The 18,393-nt window shown below is 42.8% G+C and overlaps 1 protein-coding gene across 1 annotated transcript; it reads right to left on the bottom strand.

Annotated features, from left to right (window-relative positions):
- Nucleotides 1–267: 267 nt before the first annotated feature.
- Nucleotides 268–11,284, bottom strand: LOC100496891. Its single transcript, XM_002932548.5, has 4 exons — nt 10,887–11,284; nt 3,537–3,660; nt 2,340–2,424; nt 268–2,081 (listed from the first exon to the last, which is right to left on the bottom strand). Exons 1-4 carry the CDS (start codon nt 10,926–10,928, stop codon nt 2,009–2,011), a joined length of 324 nt encoding a protein of 107 aa, XP_002932594.1. The 5' UTR covers nt 10,929–11,284; the 3' UTR covers nt 268–2,008.
- Between the last annotated feature and the right edge of the window lie 7,109 nt (nt 11,285–18,393).

Here is an 18,393-nt window from a genome sequence, read left to right on the forward strand (position 1 = left end):
CATATAAAAATGGATAGTGGAAAACTGGAATTAAATCAGATGAAAGCGGGTCACACCCTCACTGTATCTCCACTTTGTGGGGGTTTATTCTACTTACCATTTAAAAGAAAATAAGATTTAGCATTAGTTAACTTGCACAAGGAGCCGTATTTATCTGCATATGTGTATTTATTCATATGTGAAAAGGAGCAACAATTATTGCATTATTGCTGATGAGCCAACCTCAAAAGTGCCCTCCAGTGGTCAGATCAGGAAAAAAAAAAAAACTAAAAAGCATAGAGATTTATTCAAGAATAACCGATAAGTATAAGGGATGACAGGAGAGTTGAGTTTCTGCAGTTGTATTTTGTACAGTTTATTATGGAACCGACTGTCACTCATATCACTTGAAGCAGTAGCTGGCAAGAATGCCCATTATTACAGCTATATACACATCATTTCTACATATGTATAAACATCCTTTCCATTTAGACATAAATGTCATTTCTATTTTAGGAGAAATACAGTTTCGAATTGATGCTAATCATTTTGCACAATTTTATTTGGAAAAAGTACTCGTCAACAACCCCCTGCAGAAACAGTGTTATTCTGTAGTCTTTTAAGGTTGACCGCAACACTATTATTATGCTATTATTTACATGCTCCAAACATCTCTCACTCAATCATTCATACAACAGTGTTTTATCCTGTGCATTGGCTACAGTGTACATAAACCTGGATATATTACTTAGGTTACTGACCTATGATTAAAGGGGGAAGTAAAGTCATCTTTGTAGAATACATATATAGATTCTTAGCACAGAATTATAAAACTTTGTAATATACATCTGTTAAAAATATTGTACCTGAGATACAAGCGATTGTTTCTGCGGCTTGTTTTTCTCTCCCTTGATGACATTCCCCCTTGAAGTTCAGCGGCCGCTTGCCATCCTACTCCCTGGCACTCTCGGGGGCAGCAATTTCAGAACACCACTGACCCCTGTGTAACAGTTAAGCATCAGAGGGGCTGCCAATAATATAATAAATCACACGTTGGGGGGGATTGCCATCAAGGAAGAGAAGAGTAAGCTACAGAAACGATCACTTGCATCTCAAAACAGGTACTAAATATTTATCTGACATATAATACAACATTTTTTAATTTAGAGCTAAGGATCTATATAGGCATTTTACATCCCCTTTAAACACCTATGTTAGTAAATCAGTCCTTAGAGCTGATTTACTAACATATGTGCGTAACTGAACTAGTGTATCACCAATGTTAGTATATCCAACTCCATCTCCAGTTAGCTAATGTATGGGGGCTCATTGCAGACCAGCTGAAGAGCCACAAGTGTCTCTATGCCTCCTGGATCAATGATTTGTAGTTTAACAGCAGCTAGACTGATACAGGCAACAGTTGTTAGTACATACCTTGTGCAAATGTTTCAAACAGAAGCATACAAAGTGTAACCTGAAATGCAGCAAGTGGAACCAACTGTTTGTTGCAACACTTCCATCTGTAGCTCCCACCGGATTGCTTATTCTCATTTCTAAGTAGGCTTTGAGGCAAGTGCCAGTTGTGCACATTCATTGGCTGTAGGACATCTGAAGAACTTTAAGCTATTACACGTAGTGTACCTTGGGTATTAGAGGCCATAAACCATTTTAGTCAAATGGATGGGTCCAAAGGGAGTACACAGTTTACAAACCAAGTCTTTATTTATAACACAGAATCAGTCTCCGGTGATAAGGTGCAATGATCTGCAGTCTTTCTGGAAACTGCCCTTGCCACCAACCAAATTAATACTGTTTTCTGCTTCCTGGAGAAAAAAAAAATATATATATATAAAACTTTAATCCTCTTTAAGGGAAATCCTAGAACGTGAAAGAGTGCAATAATATTGCGGTAGGTGCCATGGAATGAAGCAGTGCCATTCTGATGAAGTTTGTGCTGGTGTGAAGGTTTCTCAGTAGCATGAAAGTCCAGGACCCAACAATCCTATTTTCCATTCACAGAATGATAAGGTCACACAGCACAAAGGGGCTTGTGAGGTTTCTGGCTGGTGGGAGGCGGCTTCTTCCTGTGCCGCTTGTTGTGCCTGTGGAGTAAATGAAGGAGACGTATAAGGAAGGCATTCCTGCGCACCTACGGTTCTAGCAGGGTCAAACTGGGCCAGCAGCACACCAGGAAAAACCCTGCCAACCCAGATCTGCCCTCTGCGGTTCTGCCTCCCCCGAACATGACAAAGTATGAGTTGGGAAAATGGGCAGTCATGGGCCCCTGAGGGGATATGGGGGGGGGGGGCCTGGAAAGCCCCTTGTACCCCTGTTCAACCCCAGTCTGAAGTGACACTCACCTGTTTGCCTGCGACACCATGCACCGCCACAGTATTGCATACAGGCAGAGCAGGAACATAATGAAGATTGTGGCTGCAATCAGACCTGCAATAAACAACAAGACTCATAAAAGGGCCACTATGCCATCAAGTTTATTAAAGAGGAAGCTTCTGTCTATCCCTGAATATTTGCAGGTTGCTCAAAAAATATATTCTGTATTTAAACCACTTTTATATAAATGAAAAATTCATATGTCTTACTGAATAATTCCATATTAAAATACTATCATAATAATACTATCAAAATACTACCATTTTATGCACTAAAACACAGACATCTGGCTCATATGGATTTTTGCTCACAATGTATAATTCTCCTTTAAAGGGGATGTTTACCTTTTTGATATTTTAATATGAGACTATTTGCAGTTGGTCATTTTGGTACTTTTTTTTTTTTATTTGTGATTTCTAGTTTGGAATATCAGCACCTGTCTGGTTGCTAGTGTCTAACTTGCCCTGGCATAACAGGCATTGGTTTGAATTAGAGACTGGAATATGAATAGGAGAGAGCCCAAATAGAAATCTAAGTAATAAAAAGTAACTATAACAATATTATTTTGGCTGCCAGGGTCAGTGACCCCCATTTGAAAGCTGGAAAGGTTCAGAAAAAGGAAAATAATTAAAAAAACTACACAACGAAGACCAATTTAAAAGTTGCTAAGAATTCTATAACATAACTCAGCTCTAGCTGTCTCATTCAATTTTTTTTCCTGAGCTCAGCTCAAACAAAGCAGAAATGTATGCTGAATAAGGGTCTGTGTGTGTATATGCTGTTTGCAGATTTAAATGTATCTGATTATGTATCAGAGGAAAAATGGCCACCGGGTGAAAGCTGCTATTTGGTTTAGGATAAATGTGATGGTGCTGGCAAGTGGAGGGGATATATATACAGTACAAATGATGCCATTTGGGGGAGGCGTACCCAACTGATATACATTGTAGGCAAATGTAGGCTTTACATGTCCTTTAAAGGTACACTACCCTCTTTAAGTGGTGGATGTATACTAATTTTCCTTTTGTGTTTTTACCCTTAGCATCTGGGAATGCATTACAGACTTAAATGGTTTTCCATAAATACAGATTTCTCATAGTCTGCACAGAGATTCACAAATGGGATGGATTAATGTGGGTTTGGAAAGAGACTCAAAATTTCCATACCTGGAACCAGCCCACTCTTGAGCTCGGGGCCAGGGATGCTGCTGTTGGTAGGGTTCACTGGGGATCTCCAGGTCTGCGTGGTCCTAAACATATTGGAAAGTCCAGTGTATCCTGCTGTGGTCCCCTGGAATATGAACAAAAGGACTTGTGAGGCATGCCAGGGACCTGCCAGTAGCACTTCAATTACTGCACCACCACAGAACCGCAAGGCACTGCTCAACCCCTTTCCTGACAGACCGTAGCAACATTTGTTTGATTATCCAGTGGCCCAAGGTTTATCCAGGAACAATTCATTTAATTCGAACCCCCTTAAATACAATTTTATAACAGGATCACACATACCAGTCACATCACATAGTGTAGGATCTGGTAAACATTTGGGAAACCAAACTGCACTGATCTGACAGGCTGACTGGATGACCAATAATGTCTCTAGAATTACCAGAAGGTGATGCAGCCCCTGTCTCCTCTGGGCTGATGTTCCCGCTTAGGAGTGATGTTGTCAGACTGGGCTTTGTTAAGTCACTGGTTCTTTAAGAAGAACATAGCAATTTCCTGAGCTTTAGAGCCCTTAAGGCCCAGGCTTGGACCACCCTGACCTGCAGAAATCACTGTCCCCTACCCTATAATGCTCCGAATGCAAAATACAATCTCACCAATTGAACAGGAAAAATAAAGCAGTGGCCACTCTGACCAAATGACCATGTGACAATGGTGGACTGCTTGCTTCTTTTGCCTTTTCAGTTTTTTGTGTCCCAAATCCATAGACTTATCAGTATGAGGTCTGGCTGACCTAGAATAGTCAGTGCAGTAGCAGAAGCAGATCTTTACCCTACAAAGCGAAACAAGCCACGCACCACTTTAACCCTTGGCACAGTACTTGCGTCTGCACAAACATTGCACAAGAATAATACCTAATGGCAGCATCAGCACAAACACTGCACAAGAATAATACCTAATGGCAGCATCAGCACAAACACTGCACAAGAATAATACCTAATGGCAGCATCAGCACAAACACTGCACAAGAATAATACCTAATGGCAGCATCAGCACAAACACTGCACAAGAATAATACCTAATGGCAGCATCAGCACAAACACTGCACAAGAATAATACCTAATGGCAGCATCAGCACAAACACTGCACATGGATATTTAAGTATACAGTTAGATTCACAAATCATTCCTGTCTGCTTTCAGCATGGTTATCTTATTAATGTTTACCACTTGGAGTAAGAGCGAAGACACATGGGGTGATTAGCTCATTTGGCACATACCTAGCAATTATACAGAACAGGTTATGGGTTAAAAAAAGAAAAAAAAACTTTTGTTCCTGCACCCAGTCCCAACTCCAATTTATTTACTCCCGCCTCCAATCTGCTTATGGTTTTACGTGAACTTTGCACAGTTTTTGTGAATTGTTTGAACATGAATTCTATTTTCAATTTCAATTAAACTGGATGCCAGCTCTTTGGTTCTGCAGAGCAATTCTGAGAGGGAGAGGTGGTAGTAAATCAATTTACCCTTTAGAGATAGACCCCCTGCATAATGAGCTCTTTCACATCTGTAAAGCTGGCCATACACGCACCGATACTATCGTACGAAACCTCGTTTCGTACGATATTCGGTGTGTGTATGGCATGTCGGCGAGTCGACCGATATCGCAGGAAGCTGCTGATATTGGACAACTCGCCAATCGGCCAGGTTAGAAAATTTTGATCGGGCACCATAGAAGGCGCCTGACCAAAATCTGCCGTCAGGGCTGAATCGGCAGAAGGAGGTAGAAATCCTATTGTTTCTACCTCCTTATCTGCTGTTTCAGCCCTGACTGTGTGGCGGATCTGACGATGTTTTGGGCGACCGATGGTCGCACGAAACATCGTCAGATCGCCACGTGTATGGCCAGCTTTACCCTAAGACACAGGCAAGAAGCAGGAGGTGGAAGGATCTTGTTTATACAGAGAAGGAGGTAATAAGGAGTAGTGTCCCGCGTGGAACCAATTTTTGAGACCTGGACCCACATTTTTACTTGCTTTGACCTGCTACCCCACCCGACCCGCAACTCCCTTATCCACAACCTAATCCATGACCCACTGATCACCATTAAACAGGAAGTGCTATTGCTGCAAATCAGAAGTGACATCATCTGAACTGGGTCAGGGAAAAAAAAAAAAGTTTACACATTTTTTTAAAGATGTAAAATATGGACAATGTAGGTAATATAAGAAGTTTGGATAGGACCCAAAACTCTGACATGCAACCTGCTGACCCACATCTGAAAATCCTACCCGCAAGTTACCTACTTTTATTGCAGGTTACCCATGGGTACCCAACCTTCTACAGGACTCTAGTAAGGGGTACAATTCATTAGAACTTTGAATTAAAAGTATGTTTTCCATTAAAAACAGGCAGAAGACAATTTCAGTAAAGCCTTTCTGGGTTACTGCTGTTGATAGGTGGATACAATGTGCAGAGAAAGAATGACCTCAGATGCCAGGAAAAAACTTTTCAGTGCATACAGCAAAATAAGGGGATATGTTTTAGAAAATACAATGTTTAGTCTAGAGAGGGCATGATAATGATAACTGAATTACTAACACTTTCAGGCCCATGATATGGCATTTTAGTATTGCACCCAGAATAGGAAATGCTTTGATTCACACTGCACATTGCATTTTGTGTGCAGGCGACTGTGCTGGAGATTGTACATTTATGTGACTTGAATCTGTATGTCTCCTATTGTTCTGCACTGGCAATGGATCTCTAAAGAACACATTCAATTCAGGGCAATCGTGCTAAATAGATTTTAAAAAAAGCCTGCCTGCATATCTGTACAGATAGAACATAGAAAGTAAAACAAGTTTGCTATTGGCCTTGATGCTTTATTTTTTGTGGTTTTTGAAAGAATTAGCTTTTTGTTGTAGACACCTAAAATAAAACAACCCAAATGTATTTACCAGCATAGCCAACTGAATGCTGAACAATTCTATGCAGATTCTGACTGGAAATCTGATGATTCAGACCCCTACCCACATAGTTTTGGTAGATAATATCTGACCATCTCTGTCCAGTTTTTAACTTTGGGTAAGGTTATCAAATGAGCAAACCTTTTCCTGATTTGAACACGTTGTGCCAAATCAGGCTGTTCCAACAGTCTGGCCCCCGGGCCAACAATCAGATCATAAAACTGGCCTATGCAACCCTATCTAGAGAGGTCACATCAATAGACGGTTACACTATATGGGATTTTGAAACAGGCCCCATACATTGGCCAGTAAGGTGCCAATATAGTCAGGAAGTGCTTCCGTTGCAAAAGTGGATTTACAAGAGGGCACAGATGTTAAATGTAAAATAGTATCAGATTACACTATGATATTTAACTGCTAAAGATGAACCCACTAGTAGTACTGGATTTACATGTAGCACTCCCCCAGGCACTCCTCTTGCTTCTTTTCTGCTAGGGGAGTGTGAATACCTATATAGAAAATACGGCCCTGCCCACCTGTCACTTTACATAGCTTTTCAAGGAAACAAGTTCTTGTCAAAATGTTTTGGTAAAGAAAAAACAATAAAAAATACCAAGAGTTCTGAGTTTTGCAGGGGTGAAAGAAGGACACCGTGGCACTCAGTTAGTTGGTATGCAGCTTGTGGTCCTTACAAACTCTAACAGAGCTGAACCTTTCTATTATTTGTTTTGTACCAAACAAGCATGCTGAACAAAATCCATTGCCATGCCTCCAAAAACTCTAAAACTGGGCCACCCCATTCTGAAAATGCTATGTTACACTCACTAGACACCATGCGTCACCTAAAACCACCCTTTCTGGACTGTACCACCTAATTATGGACAACTGGATGGTACAAATGAAATGGGAGAAATTGATGTACAGCTCTAAGTTGCCAGGATACTGGAATTCATAAAGGAATATGCATACCTCCCAAAATTTGGATATTCAAAATTGGGAAATGTTAGACCATGCCACTAATCTGCCCTTTCTTGCTTGGGTAGCCTAAACCTAACTCACACTCCTACAGTTTGATAAATGTAGTGCTAGCCTTTACACCAGCTCATTCCACTCAAGGGACCCCTATTCCCTGACCCCCTACTAAGGCCTTCCTTGCCCTAAATGGGTAGTTCACCTTCAAATTAACTTTTAGTATGTTATTTTTTAGTAGTATTTTATTACATATCTTTTTAATCGCCTCTCCTATTCATATTCCATTGTCTTACTTAAACCACTGCTTGGTTGCTAGGGTAATTTGAGATTATACTGAGGAATGCCACCTTCGGGGACCCTCAGAGAAAGAAACTTCTTTTGGCACTATCCCACCCTTTAAGATGTCACAGAAGGGGTACAGGTCAGAAAAATGGTTGCACACTGAAGGCTATTCTAAGCCTTTAGGATAGCCATACATGCACCAATATAATCATAGGAAACGTAGTTTTGTATGATATTCAGACCGTATGTGGGCTCCAAATTATCACCCAATAATTTTCGTACCCTGGCAATCAGTCGTTTAGTCCATGGGACAGGTTAGAACATGTCGGTTTAGCAATAAAGTCTGCGCATGTATTGTGTATCTGATAATATACTTGGGGGACCTACAATGCATTTCAGGGAAGACGCTTTTGTTCGATTGGTGTATGCCGACTATTTCTTGTACAGAACATCCTCCGATTTGTTATTTTAAAGGAACTTATCCTACAATTTCAGTCTGAATGTTAGTTTTAGATCGTTTCATTTAAACATACTATCATTATCCGAACGTTCGTCAGAAGAAGTCTAAAATATGAACGTGTATGGCCAGCTTTACTCTTCGACCCCTGGTCTGCTCTACCTATCGCTATGCCTTTACATTTCTCTCAAAATCTAAAGTCTTCCTTTCTGTGCCTGGAACTTAACTGATTATTATTATTATTTATATAGTGCCATCAATTTACGCAGTGCTATATATACCAACTGATTGGTATTAAAAGCAAAAACAAAATTAAAGACATCCTTTAGTCCCATGTCCCAAAGAGCATGTTAGTTGCCCGCGATAGCAGAGATTTATTGAGGGTGACTAACCGCTCAGAAACACCTTTTCACCGGCACAAATAAGAATTGCTGGTGGAAAGGCTATTGCGTCAGTTCTCTTTCTGAAATCTGAAAGTTTCCTCCTGCAGGCGACAAAAGTGATGTGAAGGCCTTTCCACCAGCAACTCCTATTGTAGCCAATGGAAAGGCATTTCGGAGTGATTAGTCCCCCATGATCTATAGCGGGCGACTAACACACTCTGTGGGACATCAGACTTATTGCTCGGCTCACAGGAGGAGGCACATAGATGCACATTAAAGGTGGCTATGATGGATTAAGCAATTTTTGTTTTTTTTAATTACTGCATTAATTGGCAAAGATCCCTGGGGGGGCAAGATTACCCTGCAAGAGGCTACACTATGTATTGCACATAATGAAGCTGAATTTTCTTTGGTAATGTACTGTTCCCATTTAAAAGCTAGGATAGGAAATGTCACTGTGAATATGATGTAAATATTTGCACCAAGCCTTGATGTAAGTGCCAGATATTGTTTTTTGTTATTTTTCTTTTTGTAAAATGAAAATGAAAAAAAAAACACAAAAAAAAAAAAAAAATCTGGGGTGCTGGAAAAAGCACAAAGGAACTTGTCAGGGTAACTCAGGCCTCCATAGGACAGTACCATGCCCAAAATCAGAGTTGGAGAAGATGGCTTTTGTCAGTTTTGGAATCCATGCACTGCAATGGGGACCATTTCAGCCCCTCCAGCCCTGGTTAAAGGGCAATGTCCTCTGTATTTATTAACAGACTAGCAGATATACCAAGGCCCTGAACTTTCATCCCAAACTGTTATCTTATGCACAACCCACAAGGACAGAGCAAGGAGAAATGGGAGTCCCATGAGAGGTAGTGAGAGGATTAACCTACCCATATGTTGAACCACACGTGGACGAGCTAAATATTCTACTGGGGCTGTGCAACAGTGAGAAGGCTGCTACTTTCAGTTCAGCCCTGAGGCACAAAGGTAATGCTGGTAGCAGATCACTCACTATACTGCGCTGTCAAACTGAAGGTTTGGCCTCAGCAATGTGGATATTCAACTATTCCCTGCAGCCATGAACTGAGGAATGCCAGGAGGGTGGGGGCAAGGTTTGGTTTGGGGGTGGTGGATTCCCCTGGCTTGTTCCAACCCGCTCCACCAACCCACCCCAGATCGTTGCCCCCGCTCTAGTGATCCCACTTGTTTTTTGATAGTGTTTCTCATTCAGAAATGCAGTGTCCAATGAAGGGAAAACCACCCTTCAGATCTTTAGGTCAGAAATTCAACTCCCACCAACCCCAATAAAACAACAGGGCAGCTGCACTAAGGGACCCTACTTCAATTCATTGTAATAGGCAGGCAAACGAGGACCGTGCAAAGGGCAAACTAGTGCTAAAACTGCTTACCACTGAAGCAGCCCTTTTGGAGTAAGAGAAGCAGAGCGTCCATCGAACTAGGTGACAACTGAAGGCCGGTTATTAAACTGCAGAGAAGCATCTCCAGATGATTTTAAGTAGGCTTTGACAAAGTAACCTTTATACCCCATTTTTTAACCTCGAGGCCTCAAGGTGGTGTTCAACTACATCTCCTGGAATTCCACAACCTATAATCAAAGATTTCTGTAGCAGAGAGTTGTAGTTCAATAACACATGGGGACTTAGGGTTAAGTAATTAAGCTGCAGGCAGTCAGACCAAATTTGTACTGTATGCACTGTGGCCCTATAGGCAGCTCTTGCAACCAAAAAACATTGTATGCTGCCACAAGCAGCCCCTCCATTAATTGCAAATGAGACCCAGACTTCTGGCACTGCAGCATAAATCAGCTTAGGTGAAACACTCAGGATTTGGGATCTGCTCAAAGACAACTTAGCTTACCTGCACCTAAATATTTCCAACTACAGCTCCCAGAAACCACCACCTGCGAGAGGATGATGGGAGCAGTAGTTCAGCTGCAGGCACCCTGGATACACAGTCCTACTTTAAGCAGAAAAAGAAAACTTTTGGAATTGTTGATTTAGGGGTGTGTTTGTGATAGCGAGGGTTTGCAAAGCATGCCTAAAACTGGGCACCGCTATAAGCCATATGCTGCACAGAGTGATCAGGTGAGCGCTGCACTGGTTTCTATGCAGCCCTGCAGCCTGCAGTTGCAATGTGTTTAGTCGTTGCAGGCTAATTGTATAGTGTCCTGGTGCGAACTGATGATAAGACTACAAGCCATAAAAACAGAAGCACGACCACGGAGTCCTTGCGTGTGTGGCTTGCCCTGTCTATTCCCGCCCCCGGCCCCTCACCTGCGATCCTGAGAGCAGACTCGGCCGGCGAGTCCCAGACATGTCGGCCCCTCACACTTCACCCTCCTCCGGGCTGTTTGTCAGTCTGTGTGACTCTGTATGGGAAGCTGCAACCTTGCCTTACTCCCATCAGTCTGCCAAGTCCCTAATTCACTCTTTGTAAACTTTCCAGTCAGCCTGTTCTTTTACTTACGAACTGCACTCCTCCCTCTCCCTCACACTCCCCTCCCTTAATCACATCTCCTACATATTACTCTGTCTGCAGTTACCACCTCATGGGTCATTAGTGTTACTTCACTGATTGGTCTCTCAGTCTAAAATTTCCCTGTCTGAATAATAGTACCCTTCCCTTAATGGCTGCTCCTTGTTTAAAGTGGTTATAGTGGTTTCTCTTTTCCAACCACCCTCCACCATTTTGGGTCTCACAATGATCCCTTTTCCACATAACATTTACTATGGCACCGCCAATCTGTCTATACCAAACCTCTGCAACTGCTATATTCCTATACTGGTGTGGCCTATCTTCATATGACCAGAAGACAGTATACAGCAGGGCTCTGGTGCACTTGCACCCATGTTTATATTTTCCATTAAAGAGTATCTGGCACTGTCATGTGGCCTTTTCCTCAGAGGAACTGATGTTACTGGGACCCCTGATGTCTCCCACTACAGTAAAGGTGGCCACACACGTGGCGATCTGACGATGTTGCACCAATGGTCGCACGAAACATCGTCAGATCCGCCACACACCGTTCAGGGCTGAAACAGCAGATAAGGAGGTAGAAACAATAGGATTTCTACCTCCTTCTGCCGATTCAGCCCTGACGGCAGATTTTGGTCAGGCGCCTTCTATGGCGCCTGATCAAAATTTTCTAACCTGGCCGATTGGCGAGTCGACCGATTTCAGCAGCTTCCTGCGATATCGGTCGACTCGCCGACATGCCATACACGCACCGAATATCGTACGAAACGAGGCCAGCTTAAAGCAGCTATTGTGTATTTTGCACATTCAGACCTGGACTGGCAATCTGTGGATTCTGCCTAATCTGAAAGGGAAAGGCTGCTGTGGGATACCATAGAAAGTCAATATTTTTTGGGCCCATGGGGGTCTGTTTAGGCCTCTGTTTACTGAAATGCCAGGATAGAGTGACCAGATCACTTGAAAATGTAGGGACATGTCTAGAAAATCCAGCTAGAAGGGCTGCACTGATTGCAATTAAATGCAAATGCAATCTGTGCAGCCATGCAACATTTATTAGACGTGTCCCTGAATTTTCAAGTAATCTGGTCACCCCATGCCAGGACCTATTTTGATATTTCTTAGTCAATACGTGTGCAGCTTTCTTTGGTCAATGAACAGAGGTGGCTAATAAGGTACCCTGTAGTGGGGCAAGCACAGGTCAGGTTTGGGATTCAAATACCCTGGAGTCCCAAACAGCTAGGAAGGCCAGAAAAAATATTGGCTTTCCTATATTTTTATTTTGTTTTCCTATTAATAACATTGGCATCAGACATCAGCCAGGTGGCAACCCTACAAACAGCCCCCCACCAGCCCAATAAATAGTGACTGTCTATGGAATCTTACAGCAGCCCCTCTGGCATTTGCCATAATTCACAGATTGCCAGTCTGGGCCTGGGCATGTGTGTGATTTTAAAAGGGGGATTCCATTGGTAATTCCAAATGAATGGACTGTGAGTGGGGCTGTACTGGATGTTCTACCTGGTTCAGAGAGGGAAGTTTGAAAATTCACAGGAAACATTTTGTTCCCTCAATATTAGCTATTTATGGTGCATAAAACTCCCTGGGCCTTAATTCAATTATAGGGAAAGTTTACCTCACAACTGTTTTATGCCTAATGAAAAATGTAATCCTAAGTAACTTTTCCATCTACATTCATAAAAAAAGATCTTCAGTGGTCTTAAATGTAATTGCTGTTAAATTGCAGTTGCAGTATTCGTTTAGTCTGTTCTTGGTTTTTGCTACATTAGGCAATTTTGCTACAATAGGCAGAACCAGGAGTGTGGAAAATATAAACAGCCAGATGCTTCTTACAATAGCAATTACATTTACAAATAATTTTAAAACCATTCAAAAAATGTGTTATGAATGCAGATCAGAAAGCTGTTTAGAATTCCTTTTTCTTTCATTATGTAAAAAGTGAAGTTGCCCTTTGAAAGCAGAAGCAATCTTTTTTGTTTACTAGCAACAGCAGAGAGCTACTCTTGGCCTCCTGTTATAAAGCTCTAGTATAGGAAAACAGAACTGGCCATTGTCACAGACAACTTTAGAAACACTATTTAACCCTGAATACATTTGCATAGGAGTCTGTATTAGGCCATGAGTAGGCAGGGCTCTTTTTAGTTGCCCTGGTGCCCGCGGCAACTAAGACAGAATTGGGTCCAAACTTTGTAGTGGCGCATTATGGTATTGCACTACATCTACAACTGATTTTGTATTTTTAAAATGAAAGCAAAAATTAAATTTGGCAAATACCCTTACAGCATAACAGAATATACTGGTACTAAATATATTTGAATAAAAAAAAGCAAGGGTTGATGGAGGATTCTGGGAGCTGTAGTTCGGCAGCAGTGTAAGTGCCCTGGGTTAATTATCGCTGGCTTGTAAGTTTATAAGTGAAGCCTTGAGCACAGGTCTTCTGAGTTTGGCGTTTCTTCTCTGTCATATCCTGTCCTGCACAGACTCCCAGACTCACTCTGACGGGATGCTGAGTACAGCTGAGGTACATGAGTCACATATCCTTTTGCATTTATTACTGAATATATGAACCCTGCATTACAGGCTTGTATAGTAAACATCCTCTAGCTTTTTAATAGCTATAGCCCATAACAGAAAAATGGCAGCCAGGGGATACTTGGATATGGCCATTTATTACAGGTGACAAGTTAGGATCAAGATGGGAACATTCCTGAGCAAACATGTCAGCTATCATTCAGGATGAGTTGAATTAATTGTATTTATTTATTTTGGCACGCAAATGCATACTCAAGCTTTTCATCACCAAAATCTGCTCTGATGAAGTGTCTCTGGGTGCAGATGTACCATAAAGCAAATTGGAGCGGATTTAAACTTTTTGCGCCCCAGGCCTCTCTGTTGCTCGCACTCCACCTAAGCACCTGAGCATTTGTGGCCTGCCCACAAATCCCAGGCCTGGGAGCAGTTTCTTAGCCTGTATGGCAGTAGCATAAGAGATGGTGTTCCTGACATGCCCTCGGAATGATTCCAATTGATTCAAGTTATCACAAGCTAATGTGACTCTACACATCGCCAGGGCCGGATTTCAAAACCGGCCGCCTCGAGGCCGCCCCCAGTCGCACGCCATCCCCCCCAAGTGCGCATGCCTGCGTGAACAGCGGGAGTGCGCATGCGCAAACGGGAAAGGGGGGTGGTTAGGGGGTGCGCGTGCATTCGCGAACATCGAGGGCGGGGGGGTAGGGATTGGGAATGCAAGTCGGCATGCGTCGTAGGCCAAACTTTCATGCGGAGCAGTGGGAAGAAGTCCCCATTGCTCTGTATGGGAACACAAATTTTAAGATTTTGGTGCGGCGGGGCGGCGTGCCGCCCCTATGTTTCTGCCGCCCTAGGCCCGGGCCTTTGTGGCCTCTCCACAAATCCGGGCCTGCACATCGCAAGATATCCAGATGATGTTTATGTTTTCATGACTTGGGCTGAACCTAAATTCTTTGTCACCATTTGTTCTGCTTGGAATAGGGCGGAGGAACTTGCTCTTGTGTTAATGTGCAGTAAGGGTTACAGCTATCTTGCTGAAATAACAATTTATCTGTTTTTAAAAACCAGGAAGCAGCATGCATGCTTTTCAAGAGCTAGTTGCAGCTTGTACATAGTACGGCTCTTTGAGAGACCAGTTATTACCAGTGGTGCCATCATCATTTGGAAAATGCATAAATCACAGATAGGCAACCTTAATTCCAGGTGCTGAAGACTACAAGTCCCAGTATCCCCATCACCAGTTAAGTTAGTTCACTATGACTTTCATTCTAAGTGATAACAACACTAAGGGGCACATTTACTAACCCACGAACGGGCCGAATGCGTCCAATTGCGTTTTTTTCGTAATGATCGGTATTTTGCGATTTTTTTCAGAAAATTGTCGCGACTTTTTCGTTACCAATACGAAAAACGCGAGTTTTTCGTAGCCATTCCGAAAGTTGCGCAAAATCTGGCGATTTTTTCGTAGCATTAAAACATGCGCGAAAAGTCGCGCCTTTTTCGTAGCGTTAAAACTTGCGCGAAAAGTCGCGCCTTTTCCCGTAGCGTTAACTTAAAAGGCGCAACGTTTCGCGCAAGTTTTAACGCTACGAAAAAATCGCGATTTTGCGCAACTTTCGGAATGGCTACGAAAAACTCGCGTTTTTTCGCGCAAATCGTATTGGTAACAAAAAAGTCGCGATAATTTCCGAAAAGTCGTAAAGTCGCCGAAAAAATCGCAAAAAATACGAAAAAGTCGCAAAATGTTCGTTTTCCAATCGGAATTTTTCCAATTCGGATTCGAATTCGTGTCTTAGTAAATCAGCCCCTAAGCATCATTTATGTAGGGAATAATGTCCACCCTATTTAAGTATGTTAGAAATTACCAAGGGGATCCACAATTACATAAAGTAGAGGGTTCCAGCTGATGAATTATTCCACCTAGGAGAGTCAATATTTGTGTCTCGGGGGACACAGACCTGTTTGTGTGTGGGGAAAGCTTATTTGCTCTCCTAGATACCTCTATATGCCCTGCCTGAGGGTCAGTTATAGGTGGGTTAATATTGTTGGAACAATGGCTGCCCTGAGCTGTATCCTGGCATTGCCCACAATCCAACCCCCCTGCTTCAATCTGCCTGGCCCATCCCCCTTCCCTGACACTAGGCCCCTTTGGAATTAAGGGCAGCCTGAATTGCCTCTACATGGGACTGAAATACTGAACCTTAACTGAAAAAGTCAGAAAACTTTTGGCATAAAGGCACAGGGACACCGCCAAAAGCTCACAAAGGTAGGACTGCTTTACTATCTCAGTATGAAGCTAAAAGCTCTGTATGGACCATCTATGTGTTTCAATCATTGGCTCAAGGACCAAATATTCAGGTCAAGCTCATAAGGCACACCAGTTGGGTGGATACCCTGCCAGATTGATGTCTGGATAAGCCCTAAGCAAATAAGCAAAAAGGAAAGGTATGGGTTTGGGTCCTTGCACAGGCCAATAGGCTGCTGAGTCAAGAGTAATGGAAATAACAGCCATTGTCTGCCCAACTTCTTATAAACCAACATATAATTAGAGAAGCACTGCATACAAATGAGACTGCTAGAATGTATTGATTTTACTGTAACCACCCAACTTCCTTCTTCAAATGAAAAGTAGGCGTTTCAGCTGCATCAGTTTATATTCTGGGGTTGCAATACGTTTGAAGTGTTAAGTTCATGTGTTTTGATATGGTGGAACCAACAGCTGTAGCTGAATCCACGGTCTGTTCTGTGTTGCTCCTTGGATCCCCTATTGTGTGAGGAGAAGCAGAAGGAGGGCAAGTTCTGCCTTGGAATGCTGGATGGCTTCCTTTAGGTCAACTGAGGAGTGCACCAACCATGCACACATTATGACAGCATCTCATTAGCTATCCTGGTAAGACTTGTTTTCTTTCATTTACACAGAGCATAGGTGTCTGTATTATTTCTTCTTGTGATCAGGAAGCAGCAGTGGCCTGGTTATGGTTTTGTGGAAACTTTGGGACTGCACCCTTATCAGTAAATTGCTGTTCTGGTTGAGTCATATGGGCACCATGGCAGTCTGCATTTTACTCCTGCCTTTGCAGGAGAAAGAAAGGTAAAAACTAAGAAAGCTTTATCAGAAAGGTCTATATAAATACAGCCATAAGCACTCACAGAAATGCTGCTCTGAGTTTTCTATCAAATGAAACACAGAATTTCTTGTCTCCTTTTTTGTAAACATGTTCTTGGGTATCTGACTTCCATTTTTCAAAAACACAAACAGATTTTTTTATATATTCAATCTTGAAATCTCACATGGGACTAGCCATATTCTTAATTTCCCAGGGTGCCACAGCCATGTGACCTGTGCTCTGATAAACTTCAGTCACACTTCTCTGCTAAGATGCAAATTGAAGTGATAACGCCCACCTCCCTTGCCCCTCCACCATAAAAATCATGACAGAATCCCTTTAAGCACTTGCTTAGCACTCCGCTGTTTACTTTAATGTTAAAAATTAAAGGTGGCCATGCACGTCACAGAGGAGCGCATGGCCATCTTTAATTTTCAACAGTGAAGTAAGTAACACTGTGGAGTCGGGTACCCTATGGGCCCCAGGTCCCCCAGTCCAACTATGCCGCCGGATACTAATATACATGCATATTACATCACTTCCCCCAATGGGAACTATGACACTTCTAACACATGCGCATTGGCGGGGGCAGCACCTAGGGTTGCCATCACTGGCAGCTTCAAGGGCGGGGTGGCCAGTGACATCATGGGGGGGCTATGAAGTGCCGTGTTAATTTCGGCAAGTCCTCTCCGGGCAGGCAGTTTTGACTCGGACAGCTCTTCTGAAAACTGGGACAGGTGGCAACTCTAGTAGCACCAGACCAAAATACAATGCTGGATTCAGAAATTCAGTGTTGTTCACAGCAGATTATCATCTTTGATCTTGTTCAGAACTTTTTTGTAAGCCAGTGGCTCAATGTTTTCTGTGCTGCTACTGAGACACTATGCTTAGAGGTTGTCGAAAATCACTGAAACATTAGAAGAAAGTGGCAGTGGCAGAACTACCATGGGGGCAGGGGGTGCTGCTGAACCCAGGCATGATCCCCAATTGGGCCCATCAGAGATACTGTGATGTGATCTTCTAGATAAGAAAGAGAGTGGGTGCAAGCACGTGCATGTAGGGGGAGGGGTGTCGGCAGGCAGGGGGTGTGTGCCTATAGTTATTTTACAGGCTACAGGGTTGATTATTGATCAACTGTGATACAGAATGGACTGGGTCCTATACAGCCATGTAATCTGAATTCATTACTATGAATATATCTATTCATACTTGTATCTTGGCATGTACTGTGAATCAGCAGAAAAGAAGATGGAGAGCTACTGCAGGCAGTGGCGTTACTATATATACAGCAGACCCCGTGGGCAGGCCTGGGTAGCAGGAGAGTCCAGACTGCGGGGTCTGCTGTACATTATTCCCCCCTCCCCGACTCCTCTTCTGCCTTAATTATAGTGGCGTGGTCAGGGCCAGGAGGGAGGGTTGAGGAGGGACTGGTGGCGCCGGACCCTCCCCAAAGATTTTTCTGCAGGGGGGCCCGGCGCAACCAGTTACATTGCTGACTGCAGGCATCTTTGGAGGCACAGATCTTACCTGCTAAAGGACTTTAGTGATCCAAAACATATGGTGTAATGAGTCTAAGAGTGATTTTTTGTTGCACTTTATTACATTACAGTTCCTAAACATCTCAACAACACAGAAACAGACACAAAATATG

The sequence above is a fragment of the Xenopus tropicalis genome, chromosome 3 (genome assembly GCF_000004195.4).
Source record: "Xenopus tropicalis strain Nigerian chromosome 3, UCB_Xtro_10.0, whole genome shotgun sequence".
Lineage (NCBI taxonomy): Eukaryota > Metazoa > Chordata > Amphibia > Anura > Pipidae > Xenopus > Xenopus tropicalis.